The sequence below is a fragment of the Callorhinus ursinus genome, unplaced genomic scaffold (genome assembly GCF_003265705.2).
Source record: "Callorhinus ursinus isolate GAN/ISIS: 27379988/994484 unplaced genomic scaffold, GSC_fseal_2.0 scaffold12, whole genome shotgun sequence".
NCBI lineage: Eukaryota > Metazoa > Chordata > Mammalia > Carnivora > Otariidae > Callorhinus > Callorhinus ursinus.
In genome coordinates, this window is record NW_027397074.1 from 39,382,126 (window position 1) to 39,401,796 (window position 19,671).

Genomic DNA, 19,671 nt, shown 5'->3' on the forward strand with positions numbered 1-19,671 from the left:
ATATTAAAGAATTATTGTTCTTGAAGCCTCCTTGCATTCCTAGAACAATATTTGACTAATAACCCTGCTGAATTCACTTTGCAAATATTTGACAGATCTATAAGTAAGTCCCTACTAAAAGAAGAAAAAAGTTCAAAAGTGCAAAGAAAATGTGACTAAAATACCACCTGGTAGTTAAAGAAAAAAGACAGCAAGGAAGCATAATAAATTGTGTAAAAGAAGATGGCCTATGTAAGAGGAAACATAAGTTATCAGTAATAAATATGAAGGATCTAAATCCTACTAAAAGTAATTTTAGATGGTGAGATTTTCAGATTAAGTCACACAAATCTATGCAATATCTAAGAGACTAAAAATTCAAAAGCTGAAAATAATAAATATAAAGATATAACAAATATGGGGGGATATAAACAGAAATTGCCAGGGTTTTTTTTTTCTTGTTTTATCCAGTGAACATGTATTGTTCAGAAGGTAGTTTTGTTTAAGTTTCTCTTCAATTCACATGGGACTTGTTACCTTTCATATTCTCCAGTGTAACCCAGATCTCTGTCTCTTCCCATTTTCTATCTGCGGATACACTCTTCCTGAGCAGAGCCTAAGTCAGTCCCATCTCCTGTTGAAACCTGTTAATCTATTGTAGTACAGTCAGATAGATGTACCATTTGGATACAAAAGGTTCCTCCCATTCCTTCCGTAACATTAATATCCAGCTGGAGATTATTCTTAGAGACGACTAAATTGCTGTGCAGAGATCTCTCTGATTTCTTTAACTTCCCAAAGTGCCTATAAATTCATGGCACTAAAAATCCCTATTGCTGAGTATATATTTTGGAAAGGTTTTTCACTGCATTTCAGTATAGTTGTACATCCTCTGGAACTTCCTGTCAGCAGCCAAAAACCCCCTCCCTTATCTGACTTGTTTGTTCTGTCCGAATTCTTTTTCTTCCTCCCTTCCTTTCCTCCTTTTTCTTTCTTCTCTTGAGCAGCTAGATCAGCTTGGTTTGGTGGTAACCAAATAGTTGATCTGGTTTTGCTGCCTGGTATTTTTGGTATGGTATGTGGCAAAATCACCTAAGAACTATGCCTACTCTGTACTTCCCCCACCAAATCAAAGGAAATAAAAATTTAAAAATTCAAGACACTATTGGGATAACAATGGCTTTAATTATAAGTAATCTGCATGTGATATCTAAGCAGTAGTCCATAGGCCTTACAAAAAAATCTTCACATAGCTGTAAAAATGAAATTTTGTTCATCTTTTAGCCCACTATAAAATAGAAATAAAGCCCATTTCCTTTCTTGTACTGAGCAGTACCATCTCACTTGGATTTTTATTCATGGAGTAATAAAGTAGAATATAGTGACTTACTTATCCGAAATTGTATTAGTTTTATTTTTTTAAGGACTTTATTTATTTGAGAGAGTGAGTGAGAGCACAGCAGGAGGGAGGGGGAGAGGGAGAAGCAGACTCCCTGCTGAGCAGAGAGCCCAACAGGGGACTCAATCCCAGGACCCTGAGATCATGACCTGAGCCGAAGGCAGATGCTTAACTGACTGAGCCACCCAGGTCCCCTGTATTAATAGTTTTAGTAAATACTTAAAATTTACAAAATGCCATATCCTCTGAGCTACTAAGCCACTATTTAGATTTGTGATAGATTTTTTTTTACCCTGAAAGTATTATTTGCCTCATATTCCCAGTGCTAAAAGAGTGTCTGACATATCACAAGCTCCAGATTTTCTCTGAGACTAACCTGTACATTATATCTTTAACTTCATTAAGAAATTGAAATTTTGTTTGACAAAAACGGTATTCTTTCTCCTTGAAATTCATCTTTAAGGGTTCCAGTAAACTTTGAGTTTTTTCATTAATATTTCATTTCGTCAGCATTGTAAGTATTTAACTCTGCCTTCTTTCAGCAACCTAGAGTGACACCATTTTGGCCTTGGTCAGAAATCACAATTTAAAAGTGGTTGCTATCCAGCTCCTGTCAGACGTACATTTGAGAGAAGTGTTACTAAGGAAAGAGTGTGGAATGGTCATTTGGTTTGTCCACTCTGTATTCTGAATCGTTTTTGTTTCAAGTTAGATCTGTGTAAGCTACTTTCTTGGGAAGTACAGTGTGCACTTTGGAACTTATCAAGAATAGATAATTTTTTAAAAACCCAGATTGCTATGTTTGAAAAACCATCAAGGACATTGCTCTTATTTCATTTAATGTTCTCATAAAATCTCACCATAAGAAATACCTTAGAATTTGTGTCAGAAAAAAAATTGGTTTCCCTAAAGGCTTAGTAGACTACTTTTCTGATTATAAAGATCTTTTCTTTTTTCCCCTGTTTTTACTGCTGGGAAGCTCAGTGCCACATTTTGATACAGCAAATCATGATAGCAGCTCTGTAAGTCCTTTCTAAATGTGTCTGATGAACAAATTCTGTGCTGGACAAAGACTGGATTTAAATAGAAAATAGAGATAAAGCATTTGTCAAGCACCGGTTTTGTATGTTTGCTAAGCCAGGCCCAGAGAGCCTCTTTTAATTTCATTTATTTCTCTCTTGACTAGAAAACATTGTGTGATGTGATCCTTATGGTCCAGGAAAGAAAGATACCTGCTCATCGAGTTGTCCTTGCAGCAGCCAGTCATTTTTTTAACTTAATGTTCACAAGTAAGTATCTTAAAGTAAAACATAATATTTTTTCATGAGAATGAGGTAGAGTCTAAATGAAAATATCTTCCTAGTTTTTAAAGCACTTAAGAAATTAAGGCCATAAAACAATGAAGAGATTGAAGGGTGGTTATGATGAGGATTGAGCAAAAGAAAAATGTCCTTTCATTAGCCCTACAGGCCCAAGACTTTCATGGATGAAGATACAGTTTCTACTTGAATGCCCAGTTTTCTTCTTAACCTTAGATGGAAGGGCAAAGAAGAAAATAAATGTTAGGATAATTTATCTAGCAAGTTAAACTAAATAAAAATGAAATATGAAATACAGCATATCATACTAGAAAAAACTCTAGATTTAGAGTTGAGAACTGGGTCCAAATCCTGGTTCCTTTGCTTAGTACTGTCTTATGAGCTTGATCAGGTTATGTAATGTATCTGCCTCAAGCTTTCTCTTTGGTGCTCTGGCTACCTATGAGGTTTTTGGTAAAGAATGAGAACTTTGCTAGCTATAGCTTACTATATATATAATTGTCATTATTCTTGTAGATGTTTGCCAGCTACATCAGATGTAGTTTTGCTCATAGCAATTTAGAAGAGTGCTACTAACTTATTTTAGAACTTGGGGAAGTACTAAATCTATTTTTATGTATATGTTTACTTGGCCTTTTTTTTTTAAGAAATACACTAATTCACTAATTTCTTAGCTTATTTTAATTTAAGACACATCTCAAGTATGGAGAATTTGCATTTATTATAGGAATGTTGGGCTTTCTGGGTATTTTTTTTCCAGAGAGATCTCTGTCCTATTATTCATTTCCATATTTAATGTGGCCTGGAATGATCTGGTCCTCAGTTAAACTGGTAATAGTACTCATGCCATTTATATTTCTTCTCTTCATTTTAGCTAACATGCTCGAATCAAAGTCCTTTGAAGTTGAACTCAAAGATGCTGAACCTGACATTATTGAACAACTTGTGGAATTTGCTTATACTGCTAGGTAAGTTAAGAAGGATCATTTCTGTTGTAGAGAAGTAAGGTTGGGATCTACCATGGCAGAGTATTGTAGTGACAAATTGATGTCCTCCACATTCTTCAACATGAAAAACTACAAGGATGGGGAAGTTTGAGGAATCTACGCCATACTGATGCAAGGACTGAAAAGTTTAATTTTCTGTTTAATTTCAGGGGCTAGTAGGATACATTTTACAATAGCATTATTTAAATAATAAAAAATTGTAGGAAATTAATATTCACTTTAACTTCTTTGCAGAATTTCTGTGAATAGCAACAACGTTCAGTCTTTGTTAGATGCAGCAAACCAGTACCAGATTGAACCTGTGAAGAAAATGTGTGTTGATTTTTTGAAAGAACAAGTTGATGCTTCAAATTGTCTTGGTAAGAAATCAGATTCCTAACTTAAAATAAAAACAAAAACAAATTTTAATGTGTATTTTAATTTTAAAAAGTATGGTTATAAGTATCCTCATTTAATTTTAAAGACGTCCACTAGAAAATACACTTAAAATGCATTTTAAGAGACACTTAGGGAGGTGCCTATTAACCTGCGCAGCAAGAAGCCCATTAAATACTGTATTAATATTTTCTAAAATATAAAATAGCTTTAATAATGATTTTTTATGAATCTGGAATGGAGAGTAAGGATTGCATCTGGTGGTGGTGTGATATATGATATCATAAATATGAATGTTCACCTTTGAAGCACTTAAGATTGCTGAAGTCTGTCTTGAATGAGAAAAAACAGGTTGTATATATTGCTTGAGGTCTTATAGCTAGTATATGGAGGTGCTGAGGTTGAAATTAAAATAATCTTGTTCTTAACTACTACACCATGTTGCCTCTCCACATTGTCAGATGTGCTAGCTATTGTATACTACAAGACTTAAAAATCCTAGACTATAAATTAAGATACTAATTAAGGAACTGCTGTAGGGGGCGTCTGGGTGGCTCAGTCAGTTAAGCATCCAACTTCATTTCAGCTCAGGTCATGATCTCGGGGTCTTGAGATGGAGCCCCATGTTGGGCTCCACACTCAGCACAGAGTCTGCTTGTCCCTCTCCCTCTGTTCCTCTCTGCACTCATGCAATTCTCTTTCTCTCAAATAAATAAATAAATAAATAAATACATTCTTTAAAAAGACCAGTCTCTAATCTCACCTGTACAACAAAGACATTCTGGAATGAGTCTGTTTCTCTGGGCTATAGTTTGGGGCTCCATTCATCAATAAGATTAATGTTCCTGAGATTTTACTTATTTCTCCTTACATAAATATTCTCACAAAATTTATTGTAAAAAGGGAATTCAGAGAAGTTTTTGGAAGATGATGACATAAGTATTTTTCCCTAACACCCTACTGCTCTAAATTTCCAACCAGGTGATGCATCTAAAAGAAAACCAGCCAGAGTAGGGAGTGGATATGGTGGTACAAAGCATACTGTGGAACCTGGAGCAAGTTTGTGCTAACCACATCTTAGGCTTTTGGCTTCTGAGGAGACCATTTAGGAGTTTTACTTCTGGGTGCCTTCTGTCCTCATTGTTTTCAAAGCTGAGAGGAAGGACAGCATAGCAGCCTAGAAGGGAGACTGATTCTCTGGCTAACCCTGGGGCAAATATAGTGGCCTAGCCAGTTGAGCCAAGTATACTGTCAGTACCCAAGGGAACTACTTCAGCCTGCTTTCTATTTAGCCCTGAGTGTGGCTCTCCCTGTGAGCTGATCAGAGAACTCTGTCTTTGTTTTTACCACTTGTCAGTTATCTGCTGCCCAGAAGACCCCAACAAGCTGATTTCCATGAATACTAAAGGGACTTATGGCACCTGATGGAATTGGGCAAAGATCGTACTAGATTAAGGTAGTATTAGATTAAAGTAGTCCCCCCAGTAGTTTGGAGGACAGAATATCAAGCTAAACAGCCAAAATGAATGTTTCCTATAGACAAATTTAATGTAAGAAGTAGAGAACTTAAAATAGAAAGGATGCATATGAAGGGATGGGGGAAGCTGTGATTTTCCATGAAATTCAATTGAATTGAAAAATAGAATGGATATTCTTAAAAATCAAACTAAAGAAGATCAAACAGAAAACTGCCTCATGATAACAAAACAGAAATGCAAAGAAATGGAAATCATTAGTGAAAACATAAAAGACATGGAAGGAAGATAAAGGGACACTGACATGAAGTAGGAAGTCCAGAAGGAACAGGTGGAGGAAAAGCAGTATCAAAGAAGTAGTAAAAGAAAACTTATTTGAGCCTAAAAAAACTTTACCTTTTACACTAAGTTATACTAAGTACCAGACCTGATGAAGTAAGATATTCCTCTCCTAGGGGCGCCCACGTGGCTCAGTCGTTAAGCATCTGCCTTCGGCTCAGGTCATGATCCCAGGGTCCTGGGATCGAGCCCCACATCAGGCTCCCTGCTCCGCGGGAAGCCTGCTTCTCCCTCTCCCTCTCCCACTCCCCCTGCTTGTGTTCCCTATTTTGCTGTGTGTCTCTCTCTGTCAAATAAATAAAATCTTAAAAAAAAAAGATATTCCTCTCCTAGATATATCCTAGTGATATTTTTTGCTTCCAAAATCAAGAAAGAACTTCTGTTTGGGGTGATAAAAATGCTCTGGCACTAGATAGTGGTGACGGTGGCACAACATGGTGAATAAACTAAATGTCACTAATGGTAAGTTTTATGTTGCATGTGTTTTACCATATATTTTTTAAAAATCAATATAAAAAGAATTTATAAGCTTTTAGAAAGAGTATGGTAGGTTAGCCAGAAATTGGCCACAAATTCTTTCCATCCCTATATGCATAAGTCTTTATATATGTGACTTTGTAGCTTTCCATCAAGAGGTAGAGAGTCTTTTTTCCCTGTGTAGTCTAGACTTGGCCATGTAGCATGCTTTAATCCATGGGACATTGGCAAATGTGACATGAGCAAAGGCTTAAAAAATGATTGTGCATTGGGGCTTGCCCTTCTTTGCTGCTGGGGACTTTTCTGCCATCATGAAAAGATTAGAGACCATTTGGGGCACAGATGAGCTGTACTAGCTGATGTCTGTACCATCCAGCTTACTTATTACTAGATAAGTAAATGAGGCCAATCTAGACCATCCGGTCCCCAGCTGAGCAACCAGCTAACTACAGAGATTAGCTAAACCAGCCCAGTTCAAAAGAACCACCCACTTGACTCACAGAATTGCAAGAAATAATATATTTTTGTTATGTTGAGCCAGTAAGTTCTGGGGTTGTTTTTCCTGCATCATTAGATAACTGGGGCACCTGGGTGGCTCAGTCAGTTAAGCGTCTACCTTCGGCTCAGGTCATGATCTCAGGGTCTTGGGATCAAGCCCTGCGTTGGGCTCCCTGCTCAGCTGGAAGTCTGCTTCTCCCTCTTTCTCCCTCTGTGATCTCTCTCGCTGTCACTCTCTCTCAAATAAATAAATAAAATCTAAAAAAAAATAGATAACTAATATAAAAGTTTACTTAGAAAAGAAAGAATCAGAGTGATGTTAATTTATCTGCAACAGTAAGTTAGAAGGTAGTAGCATAAGATATGCAAATGGGGGAGGGAGAAAAAAGAATTACATTTTAAAACATCATTCACTGGAGACATTGCAAAGACACAATGTATAATCCACCTATAGCCTTCTGAGAAAAGTATTAGGGGAAGTACTACAGCAAAGTAAGAGGTAAAGATCTCAAGATAGGGATGTGCTGGTCAACTTCCTTTGTTACAAGCAAAATAAACTGACTTGCTGGCTTAAACAGAAAAGGAATTTATTGAATGCTTTTGAGCTACTCCTAGAACTGCCTACAGGGACGCCTGGCCGGCTCAGTTGGGGGAACCTGTGCGTCTTGATCTCAGGGTTGTAAATTCAAGCCCCACGTGTGATGTGGAGTTTACTTAAAAATTAAACACACCAAAGAATTGCCTAGAAATCTCAAAAATCTCAAAAATAAAGCTTAGGAAAAGTGTAAGGATTTGAACAACACAAAGTTGTTTAGATATCACAATCTTTTACCCAATAATCAGAACACAAATAGTTTTCGGGAACCCTTGGAGTGTTTACAAATACTGATCAGCAGCCACAGAAAATCTGGAGCACCTAAAAGAGAAGAGACACAGGCTATATCTGCTGATTACAGCGCAATAAAGCTGTGAACTAACCTCAAAAGGAGAGCTATTTTCTCCCGCTCCATTCTGAACACTTAGATACTTAACTGAAGAATTATTTAAAAAGGTATTTTTAAAGAGGTATTAAAAATGAACTCACAGGCTATATAGAAATATATGACAATAAGGACAGAATAAATCAAGACCTTTGGAATGTGACTGAAGTATTTAAAGAAAATTTGTAGTCTTAAATATTTCCAAATAAATACGTTTATTTTTATCTTGACTGAGTATTGTACTCGAGGTAGGAAAAAAAATTTTTTGACACCTAATGAAAGTAGAAGAAAATACCTTTTTAAAGTAAAATTAATAAAATAGAAAAATAACACTAATAGACTATAGATTGGCCAGAGAAAGAAAAGCTAATTATTTCAAAGAATGGTATAAAATAGTTAACAAGTCTAATCAAGAAGGAAAGATGAGGAGCACCTGGGTGGCTCCAGTTGCGCATCCAGCTCTTGGTTTCGCCTCAGGTCATGGTCTCAGGGTCCTGGGATCAAGCCCCCCTCCCCCACCCCCATTAGGCAAATTGAATCCATCAATGAATGTATTTTAAAAATAATGCTTTACCAAAAAAAATAATAATAATACTTTGCCACCCTGGTGTGAGGTGTTGGTAATGGAGGAAGTTGTTCATGTGTGGAACAAGAGTATGTGGGAACTCTACTTCCTATTAAATTTTGCTTTGAACCTAAAACTGCTGTAGAACTTAAAATCATATCAGGATTTTTTACAGCAGAATGTTGTAGGCTTATTTTAAAATTTATTTGCAAGAGAAAGTGTTTAGCCAAGAAAAATGTGAAAAAGCATTGAAGGGGCTTTTCCTACAAAGTATCAAAATCAGCCATACTTAAGTTAGTATAGTATTGGCATAAGAATAAACAAATCAGTAGAACAGAAAAGGATCCAAATTTATGAAATTCATTCAGCCTCATATTTCTGGAGTCATACTTTGTCTTCAGTGTATGTTTGGGGTTTTTTGAAGTGATTTTCTATTCATTTGTTTTCTTCTGTATTTAGGTATAAGTGTGCTAGCAGAGTGTCTGGATTGTCCTGAATTGAAAGCAACTGCAGATGACTTCATTCATCAGCATTTTACTGAAGTTTACAAAACTGATGAATTTCTGCAACTTGATGTCAAGCGAGTTACACATCTCCTCAACCAGGACACACTGACTGTGAGAGCAGAGGATCAGGTGACTAAATTTTCTTCTCACGTTTTATCCTTTTTGATTTCTTATGTTTCATGTTTGGACACATGACAAGGAAAAGAATCATATTAGTAAAGAATCTGTTCTTTACATTAAACAGAGTATTCCAAAATCTGTTTCATAGGAAAAGTAAATCTTGGGTGCTTATAAGGGCTTTCTATTTGAGAGATAGGCCATTTGGTAGAAATAAAGCTATTGGATACCATGGTAGGAAGAACAATGCTTCCCCTCCAAAGATGTCCACATCCTAATCCCCACAACTAATGAGTATGTTACCTTACATGGCAAGTGGGACTTTGCAGATGTGGTTAAGTTAAAGATCTTTGAGGTCTTTAACCTCAGGTGGGCCCAATGTAATCACGAGGGTCCTTAAATGTGGAAGAGGGAGGCAATGTGAGAAAGACTTGGCCAGTGATTGCTGGCTTTGAAGATGGCGGAAGAGGCCACAAGCCAAGGAATGCAGGCAGCTGTTAGATTCTGCAAAAGGCAAGGAAATGCTTTCTCTAGAGCCTTCAGGCAGCCCTGCTGACACATTGATTTTAACCCAGTGTGACCCATTTTGGACTCAACCTCCAGAACTGTCAAATAAACTGTCAGAGGTGTAAGCTGGGTGCAGGCATTTGGGAGCTAGATGGCCTAACAGTAACACTTTGATATGCAGACATTCAGTTAATCCCTCTTTTCAGTCCCACACCTTTCTCTGTATTTGAAGCCATAGATTTGTGATAATTGGTTACATCAGCAATAGAAAACTAATAGAGATACTGTAAAATCATATGCTTTGAGTTACTTTTGTTCTAAAGATAAAAGATTTGCACTGAGCCATTTTTTTGTCTGGTCTTCTTAATGGCCCAAGGTCATGAGTTATATTATTCTGCAAGCTGACAAGTTGGACCTGGAAGACCTGACTAGGTAAAAACAAAAAACAAAACAAAAAAAATCCTCAGTTCTATGACCAAAATTAACTGATTTATATGCATTATGGAAAGGGAATTTAAAAGTAACTTTAGTCTGAAGAAAATCTGGCAAACAGTATCTACAGATCATCAAACCTGATGAGCACTACTTATAGGTTAATATTTTGAGTGATAAGTCATGTTGATATCATGCACCCTTAATATAATGTAAGGAGAATGGCATGGCAGCTCTGTGGTCTTCCTCCTAAAAAACTGTAATCCTGGTCTAATCATGAGAAAAACATCAGAAACCCAAATTGAAGGACATTTTACAAAATACCTGACCAGCACTCAAAACTGTCAAAGTGATCAGAAACAAGAAAAGTCTGGGAAACTGTCATAGTCTAGAAGATCCTAAGGTGACATAATGGGTAAATGTGATGTGGTATCTTTTATGGGATTATGGGACAGAGGAAAAAATTAGACAAACTAAACTTTTGGAAGTATGGACTTTAGTTAATAATTGACTCAGTTGTGATAAGAGTATCATGCTAATGTAACATTTTAACAACTGGGTGCAGGGTATATGATAGTATGCACTATCTTTGCAACTTTTCTGTAAATCTAATATTTTCCAAAATTAAAAGTTTATTTTTAAAAAAATAGGCCAGTTCCCATAAAAAATTAATTCAGAACTTAGGAGATCAAAACTTAGGCCATATTAACATCAACCCCAAATTAACCATTTTAAGTAGCTCAAACATGTATGTGGTAGATGTGTATGTTTATGAAATAATAGGTATGTTTTCAGTGTGTCTAAACTCATGATTTGTGGGGCACCTGGCTGGCTCATAGGACTCTGGATCTCAGGGCTCTGAGCTCAAGCCTCGCGTTGGGCATGGAGCCTACTTTATTTATTTATTTTTTTAAAAAAAAGATTTATTTATTTGAGAGAGTACAAGCAGGAAGGGCAGAGGGAGAGAATCTCAAGCAGACTCTGCACAAAACGCAGAGCCAACTCAGGGCTTTATCTCACAACCAAGAGTCATATGCTTAACTGATGGTGCTACTCAGGTGCCCCTGGGCATGGAGCCTACTTAAAAAAAAAAAAAACTAATAATTTATAAATCAAATTGTGTTGATACAGTTAGACTTGTTTGGTAAAGATAAATGAGTGCTACAGTACTGCTTTGAAAACAATTCTTATATAAATATCCTTTAATGTATTTTTTTAAATATAGAATTTTTATATCGTAAAGTTTCTGGAAAACAGGTAAGTCTATCAATTCATAATTCAGGAATATCGTATTGAAATAAAATCATAGATGACCTTCATATCTCTTGGGATGGAAGCCCCCTGAGGAAATTAGCCTATTTTCCTGGTACCGAGTGAACATGTATTAAAACTATCATTGACCAGTAGATTTCTTTCAGTAGAAGTGTACATCATCATAGCTCCTTCTGAAAAGAAGTTATATTTTGTTTTAAAAAATCATAAATTCAATATCCTCCCTGTGATTACATTATATAGTACTAATTAGTTCTAAAAAATATTTCTCTACAAGAATCATTAGAGCAGTGGGTAAACTGTTGTGAAGTACTGGCAAATGTTTGGGAATGAAAGACAATATCTGAATAAAATATTGGGAATAAGTGGTTGTGTCTTCATGAGATCCTCCCCCAACCTTCAGTATGAGAGTAAATAGGTAATTGGAAATGTTGCTGCCTTCTAAGAACTTTACTATGCTGTTTTCCCCCCTTAGGTTTATGATGCTGCTGTCAGATGGTTGAAATACGATGAACCTAATCGCCAGCCATATATGGTTGATATCCTTGCTAAAGTCAGGTTTCCTCTTATATCAAAGAATTTCTTAAGTAAAACAGTACAAGCTGAACCACTTATTCAAGACAATCCTGAATGCCTTAAGATGGTGATAAGTAAGTTGCCTTACTGTCCATTTATAACCTGATCCTGTAGCCAGTTTCTCTTAAGCTTAAACCCTTTAGAACGGATCAGACTCCGCACCAGAGAGAAACATTCAAGACTTAGCTCTTTTAGATAATTAATCCACTGGGGTTGTCAGCTGTCTACTTGGAGAAGACTTAGCCCCAGCCCTTATTTTATAGGGACACGTATGGTAGAAGGTAAAGATTACTTATACCTTGTCTTCTTTTGTGTATGATAGCTTTTTCTGGTGTTTCCTTTTTTATTTTATTCAACCAAATTGTGTACTGTGATCTTTATTTTTGGCCTGGAACTAATAGCTGCCATATTTTTTCATTTACTTAGTTTTTCTTGATTTGCAGGCTACGTCCCAACCCCTCTGTAAAATGCTCCTTAATAAAATTGTACAATTAGACAATCGGTTGCTTTGCTTTTATTTCCTGGAAACATCCTTCATAGAGCCTTCCTTCTACATATTCCAATATGGACTGTTTGCACTCTAACCCTAAGGCACACTTGTCTTGGACTTCCCTTCTCTGCCATCCTGGGATGTCCTTTCACTCCTCTCCTAAGTTAGACCCACTGTCTCCTGGAACCCAGGTCTTCACTTTTCATAATTCTCTCTATTGAATGGAATGTATTCCCTGAAAGGTTCCTGAGAAAGTGTATATGATAGTAAATATTTGGAGACTTGATGAATCTCATATCTTTATTTTACCATAAAACATTGAAGGATTCTTAAACGGGGTATAGAATTATGTTGAAAATCATTTTCAGTTAGAATTTTGAAGGCATTGCTCCATTATTAACTAGCTTCTGGTGTTATTTTTGAGAAATCTGATGTCAGTCTGATCCTTTTATTTTTTATTCCTCTTTGTAAGTATTTAAAATCTTTTTGTGGGGGAGGGGTTGCTCCTAGGTGGCTCAGTCGGTTAAGTGTCTGACTCTTGGTTTTGGCTCAGGTTAGCGTCTGACTCTTGATTTCAGCTCAGGTCATGATCTCAGGTTCTGATCTGAGATCAAGCCTGGCCCCAGGCTCTGCACTCAGCCGGGAGCCCGCTTGAAGATCATCTCCCTTTGCCCCTACCCCACTTGGGTGTGCATGTGCGCGCACGCGCTCTCTCTCTCTCTCAAATAAATAAATAAAATCTTAAATAAATATTTATTTATTTGAGAGAAAATGAGAGAGAGAGAGCACAAAACAGGGGAGGGTCAGAGGGAGAAGCAGACTCCCTGCTGAGCAGGGAGCTCAATGCAGGACTCCATTGCGGGACTCCAGGATCATGACCTGAGCCTAAGGCAGTCGCTTAACCAACTGAGCCACCCAGGCACCCTCAAATAAATAAATCTTTAAAAAAATAAATAAAATCTTTTTTCATATCCCTGATGTTCAGGAAGTTCACAATAATGTAACTTGGTGTGCCTCTTTCTCTTTTTTTGAAGTTATGTTGGGCATTTTCTATCTTTTCAACGGATTTCTTCGTTCTTTATTATTGGTAGTGTGATTCTTCAGCAGTTGAGTCTCTAATCCTTTCTTGTCTCTCTTGTTATCCATTTTTCCCTCTTTGTTCTATCTTCTGGGAGATAGTCTTAATTTTTCTATCAACACTTTTATTTCAGCTCTTTTTAATTTCTGTGAGCTTTTATTTATTCTCTAATTTCTTATTTCATGGCTATAATATCTTATTCTGAAGTAGCACTGTAGTGCCTTTCATGCTTTCTTGTCTGTATTGTCTATATTACCTTTGAATTTTGTTTTTCTCTTTTTGTTGCTATCGGAAGCTTTTCTTAAATGTTTGGTGTCATCTGTGAGTCATATTTATAAGACTAAGTTATTATAAAACCAGTAGATAAGGCTGTATATGTGACTGGGCTTCTCACCTCTTGGGCTGAACTGTAGGGTAATCAATGTAACACAGTTTTTTAATTGAGGAGCCCTCAAATGTCAGTATCTGTAGATATTTTCTGATAGCTGGGTACAGACATTTAAAACCTGGGTAGTGAATATTTTGATATGGAAACTTTCATTTAATCCTTGTCTTCAGGCTCATATCCTTCTTTGTGTTATTCCTTGAGACTAGAATATCTCCAAAGACCAGTCCTCATATATCCTACAGTGGAGAAGGTATGGCATGTTACCTGACTGTGTAGGAGACCTGGCAGTTCAAATGTTGTTGGTTCAGGATTTTAGAGTTCTCGTTTTCATCCCCACCCCACTTTCTGGGATATTTCCTATCTCCAGTTATGACTCTTTCCAGTGTTCTGCAGGATAATTTGGCTTGCTTCTCATTGGCCTCTTCTTCCACATCCATTTTGGGTTAGCATTCTATCTGCTACCTATCTTCATTAACTGAGTTTTAGGGTTACATATCTTCTATTATCAAAGGTAGAGTTTGTGTTTGTTTCTTGCTCCCTTGTCTGGGATGGCTTTTAAGAGAAGAGGGGGAAAAAAGGTCTTAAAATGGCACATTCAATCTCAAGTTCTTGTATATTGTTAAATCTGAATCTGGCTCTAAGGTGTAGTTGGAAATATCTTCCTTATTCCAAGATGATTTTTTTTTAATTTTATAAATTCTTCTCATGCACTTAATAGATTTCTTCTTCTTTTTTTTTTTTAATTTTAAACCTTATACCCAACTGAAATTTATTTGAATAAATAAGAATCTAGGGGTTTTTTTCCTGTAAAAGTGGCAAGATGGCCCAGTATCATTATTGAATAGTTCATCTTTTCCCACTGATTTGAAACATCATAAATTCCCACTTATCTGTACATACACAAAAATCACTGTCTCTTCCATTTCATTCTAGTACCTTTTAATTGTTGTCCCTCATTTAAATTCTATATCCTGGAGAATTTATAATTTTCTTTTTATAACTTCTACACTTAAACATTTTTTTTTAGATATCTTTGTTGTTGCTATTATGAATTGTATCTTTTTCTTTGTATTTATCATTACTGATCCCTTTTAAAACTTTTTCAGTTGATTTCTCTTTTCTGGGGCTTTAATCCTTTATCTGCTAATAATGATAATTTTAGCTTTTCCCCCTCTATTATTTTATTACATTGCCTTATTACATTAAATGGCTTTTTCATGACAGTGTTCAATTAACTAATAATGGTGAGTAATGGCAGCCTTGTCTTTTCCTTACTGTAATGGGAATACCTTTAGTCCTAGTGGTGTGGACATGGGTTTTGACTGGTTAGTTGTGTGTGTGTGGTACATAGGTGGATATGAGTTGAGTGGGTAGGAGGTGTCTGTAATTAAGAATGTACTTTGCCTAAATCTTAAACTTGAATAAACACTTATAAAAGTTAATTATTATTGCTATAGTGTTGTTATTCTAAAATTTGGTATGCATATTTAAGCTGTACAGAAAGGTGTAAAAATAATGCAGATATTGCTGAACTTATGTAGCACCTTGAGAAATCAGTACAGCTGAAGCATCCAGTGTACTCCTCCCCAGTGACAGCTCCCATTCTTCCACCTGAGAGGAAACAGCCCTGAATATGGTGTTTGATTACCATTCAGTTCTTTAAACAGTTACCATATATGTAAGCAACATCTAGTATTGTTTTGCATGTTTCTAAACTCTACATAAATGGCACACTGTATGTATTCTTCAACTTGCTTTTTAAAAATACTTTGTTATTTCCATTATGTTTTCTCTTGTGACCAATAAGTTTAGTAGAAGTAAAATTTTTAAATTCACCTTTGGTTATAGATTTTTAACTTAACTGCAGTGTGGTCCAGGAACATCGTGATCAGAGACTAGTTCTTCAATATTTATTAAAAGTTGTCAATTTTTGTAAAATTGTCATTTGTGTCTTTTATGACCTAATTTTTTTGGTCTAATTTATCACTTACCGACAAAGTTGTGTTATATTCACCCACTATAGTAGATTTCTATTAACTTTTCTTTTATATATTTTGAGGGCTTATCAATATGAGTTTAGAAATGTTATCTTCAGGAGCTCCTGGGTGGCTCAGTCATTAGGCGTCTGCCTTTGGCTCAGGTCATGATCCCAGGGTCCTGGGATTGAGCCCCGTGTCAGGCTCCCTGCTCAGCGGGGAGCCTGCTTCTCCCTCTCCCACTGCCCCTGCTTGTGTTCCCTCTCTCGCTGTGTCTCTCTCTGTCAAATAAATAAATAAAATCTTTAAAAAAAGAAAGAAATGGTTATCTTCCTAGTGAATGGAATCTTTTATCATCATGTAGTGATCTACTTTTTCCCTAATAATGATTGTTGCCTGTTTTATTAGATATTTATATAACTAACCTGCATTTTTATCTGGTTAGTGTTTTCCTGGCTTATCTTTATCCTTTTGTGTCTTTTCAAACATTTTGTGTCCTTATGTTTTAGTTAGATCTTTTTCAAAACAGCATATAGCTTAATTTTCTTTTTTAAACTCTTTCTGATTATCTTTTAGCAGGTAAATTATATTTCATTTAACTTATTGTAAGTACTACTTATTTGAATTATTTCTGATACCTTATTTTGCACTTTTTGTTCATCACTTTTTCTATGCGTCTCTCTTCTCTCCTTTTGGGTTGAGGTTTTTTCCCCTACATTTTTTCTTTCTACTGTTTGAGAACTTTTATACTCTGTGTTATCCTTTCTATTTTAGTATATGTACCTTAGACATTAATATTTCTACCCTCCTCCAGAAGAAAATAAGGATCTTAGGACACTTTATTTTTTTTTAAGATTTTATTTAGTTATTTAAGTGCTCCCCACTGAGCAGGGAGCCTGAAGCGGGACTCGATCCCAGGACCTCATGACCTGAGCCAAAGGCAGACACTTAACCAACTGAGCCACCCAGGTGCCCCTATTTATTTATTTGAGAGAGAGAGAGAGCACAAGCAGGAGGGGCAAAGAGAGGGAGAGAAAATCTCCAGCAGACTCTTCACTGAACACAGAGCCTGATGGGTTCGTTCTCACAACTGGGAGCACAAGAGAGCACAAGCAGGAGGGGCATAGAGAGGGAGAGAGAATCTTCAGCAGACTCTGCACTGAACACAGAGCCTGATGTGGGGGTCATTCTCATGACTGAGACCACAACTGAGAGCACAAGAGAGCACAAGCAGGAGGGGCATAGAGAGGGAGAGAGAATCTCCAGCAGACTCCGCACTGAACACAGAGCCTGATGTGGGGTTAGTTCTCACGACTGAGCCAAAACCAAGAGTTGGATACTTAAGCAACTGTGCCACCCAGGCACCCCTAAAACGATGTTTTAATGTTCATTCTTTCCAGCATTATAGTTTTTTTGTACCGGGAAGTATTTGTGAAAGTCTGAACTGTCATACTGCTGTAAATAGAAGTTTAGCTTATTCTTTAAAAAGGTATGAAATATGCAGTGTACTGACTGTAATGTGCTGAGTTAAGTATACTCCTGCTAACTCCCCTGGGCTTTTGAATTCCCATTCATCTTAAACCAAAAAACCACATAGACAGTATCTACAAATGGGACCAGCAGTTAATTTCAGTTAATGTGATGAGCAAGAAAGCCTTTCATAGAAGGTAGATGGAACCTACTTTGAACCATTAAGTTGTTTTTGGTACCTCATCTGGACATTTCATTTAAGGTATAGCTGGTTTCAGTCACAAAGTTAAGGAAATAATTGAAGGAGTGAGCATTTTCCCTCCTGCCTAAGACATCTTTCCCAAGAGTGGCCTTAAGTTCGAATGTCCTAGTTATTAAATAGTATCACTTGCCTCTTAATTTGGAAGTTAAGTAAAATTTTCATTAAACACCTACTACTTAATATTGTCATGCTTTTAGGTATGTTGACCCAGTATTGTCCCTTAAATTGGAAAAATATCATGATATATTCATACAATGGAATGCTTTGTATTTACTAAAAATATTTTAAATGAATAATTTACAAATTTTTCATAATTGGCAAAAGCATAAAACAGTATATGGTATAATATCTTTCTGTTAAAAATTTTTTTCAAAGACTAGGAATATTTTAATCCAGTTAAAATGTCAAGGGAAAAAGAGAAGAGGGTATAAGTCAAGGACATATTTTTGTGAATACCTACATTTAAGCAGTGCTAGGAGGAAAAGAACCAGGAAAGAAGAATGTACTAAACTGCTTGAACTGAAGTCCAGTGTCTTGAAAACCAAGGTACAAGGAGAGTTTTAAGAAGTGGAGCATGGGTGGCCCCTAGTCTCTGAAGTTCAGAGAGATGAATGAAAATTGGGACCAAAAAGATGCATTTAGATTAGGGCTTTCACCTTTTGGATTTCACACATGTTAATATGAGGTTTTTTGTCATGCCTCCATTCCCACACCGTGTGTTGTATTTTTGGTTTCATTGACAAAGAGCTGCACCTGTTTCTTCATACTGTAAAGCTGAAGAAAGACAACTATCCAATCTCAGTCAAGTGCAGTATTTAGTTCTTATGTGAATTGTGAATTGATTTAGAAACAGGATAGCAGGATTGTTCCAGAAATCCAACCAAGTACAAGGATTCCAGAAAGCCAATCAAGGCTCTTGAGCAGGAAACTCTGTTGTTTATTACATTTTTTTCCCCTTTTCTCTTTTTAAATAAAGACAGTAGGTTATTCTAAAATTCCTTGACTGGCACAGCAGCTGAGAATCTTCCCAACTTTGGGACCCGGGCAGAGCTAAATGGGGGAAAGAAGACCTCCAGCTTCCCTTCTTAAGGTCATCAGTTAGTTAACCTTCCTACCATCTGCGTTAGAGCTGTCTTTTGAGAGTGGAAGCAAAACAGAAAGACAGTAGAAAAGTAGAGTAAAAGAATTTATAACTAAAAGAAAATGAATTATAAAATAAAAATGAAAAACACAGTCAAAGCCACCACAAAGGGCCAGACCAACTTCTTACTCAAAATTTGCAAATGACAATGCCTGACTCTCAAAGGAATAACTCCTAAAGCAATTAAGCCTAAGAAGCAAAGAGCTCCTCAGGGAAAGATGTCAGAATGTTTGTCCCCAACCCTGTCCTTGGAGAGAAAAAGCCTGTGAGTGAAGCCCCAGCTTATGCTTCCTTCAGGGGTCAACACCATTGGCCACAGTCCACCACTTTTACCCAGTGAGCTGCCTGGAAACAGTTCCGTCCTGTCTCTCTCCTTCTTTGCTATCTGTCTTCTCTGGTTGGGAGTATCCACAATGCACTTGTGGCCTGTGTGGAGCCCTCCTAAGAGCAGTAGCTCTCAAACCCTAGCATTTCTGATTCCGAAGTCTGGGGTAGTGTACAGTAATCTGGATTTTTAACAAGTTTTCAGGTGCCATCGCCGCTGGTGGTGGTCAGGAAAGCACACTTTTAAGAACTGCTGTCTTAGACCTGGAGTGGGAGGGCTGAAGGGGAGGTCAGCAAACGACATGCCACAGGCTGTAGCTAGCCCTGAATTAAAAGTGGTCTTTGCATTTATAAAGGATTACAAAAACAAATGGAGAGTATGTGACAGAAACCGAATGTGGCCTGCAAAACCTAAAATATTTACTATCTGGCCCTTTCCAGAAAAAGTCTGACCCCTGACCTAGATCATGGACCAGAGCCTTAGCTGCAAAGGTTGCCTGCTGGTCTAATACGAAGTGCTTTTACCCAAACTTCAAAACAAAGGAAGTGCTAAATACTGATACTGATTTTCATTTGCTCACAAACTTCTCCAACCTGTCTCTTTTATAAAGGGCCACCATAGCCTCATGAACAGGGTGTTTTGCATGTGTTAAGAATTGTTGACATTATTTTATTTTGGGATCAGTAATACTACACATCATATATAGTTCAAAGATATA

At 36.8% G+C, this 19,671-nt stretch overlaps 1 protein-coding gene across 5 annotated transcripts in view; it reads left to right on the forward strand.

Annotated features, from left to right (window-relative positions):
* KLHL7 (kelch like family member 7) overlaps window positions 1-19,671 on the forward strand; it is a 66,513-nt gene that overhangs the window by 18,105 nt on the left and 28,737 nt on the right. For all 5 annotated transcript variants that reach the window (XM_025873009.2, XM_025873006.2, XM_025873007.2 and 2 more), the window contains 5 exons: window positions 2,565-2,667; window positions 3,572-3,665; window positions 3,939-4,063; window positions 8,873-9,048; window positions 11,723-11,897. In XM_025873009.2, the coding sequence (XP_025728794.1) occupies window positions 2,589-2,667; window positions 3,572-3,665; window positions 3,939-4,063; window positions 8,873-9,048; window positions 11,723-11,897 (649 nt within the window). In that variant the 5' untranslated portion in view covers window positions 2,565-2,588. The remainder of the gene's footprint in view (window positions 1-2,564; window positions 2,668-3,571; window positions 3,666-3,938; window positions 4,064-8,872; window positions 9,049-11,722; window positions 11,898-19,671) is intronic.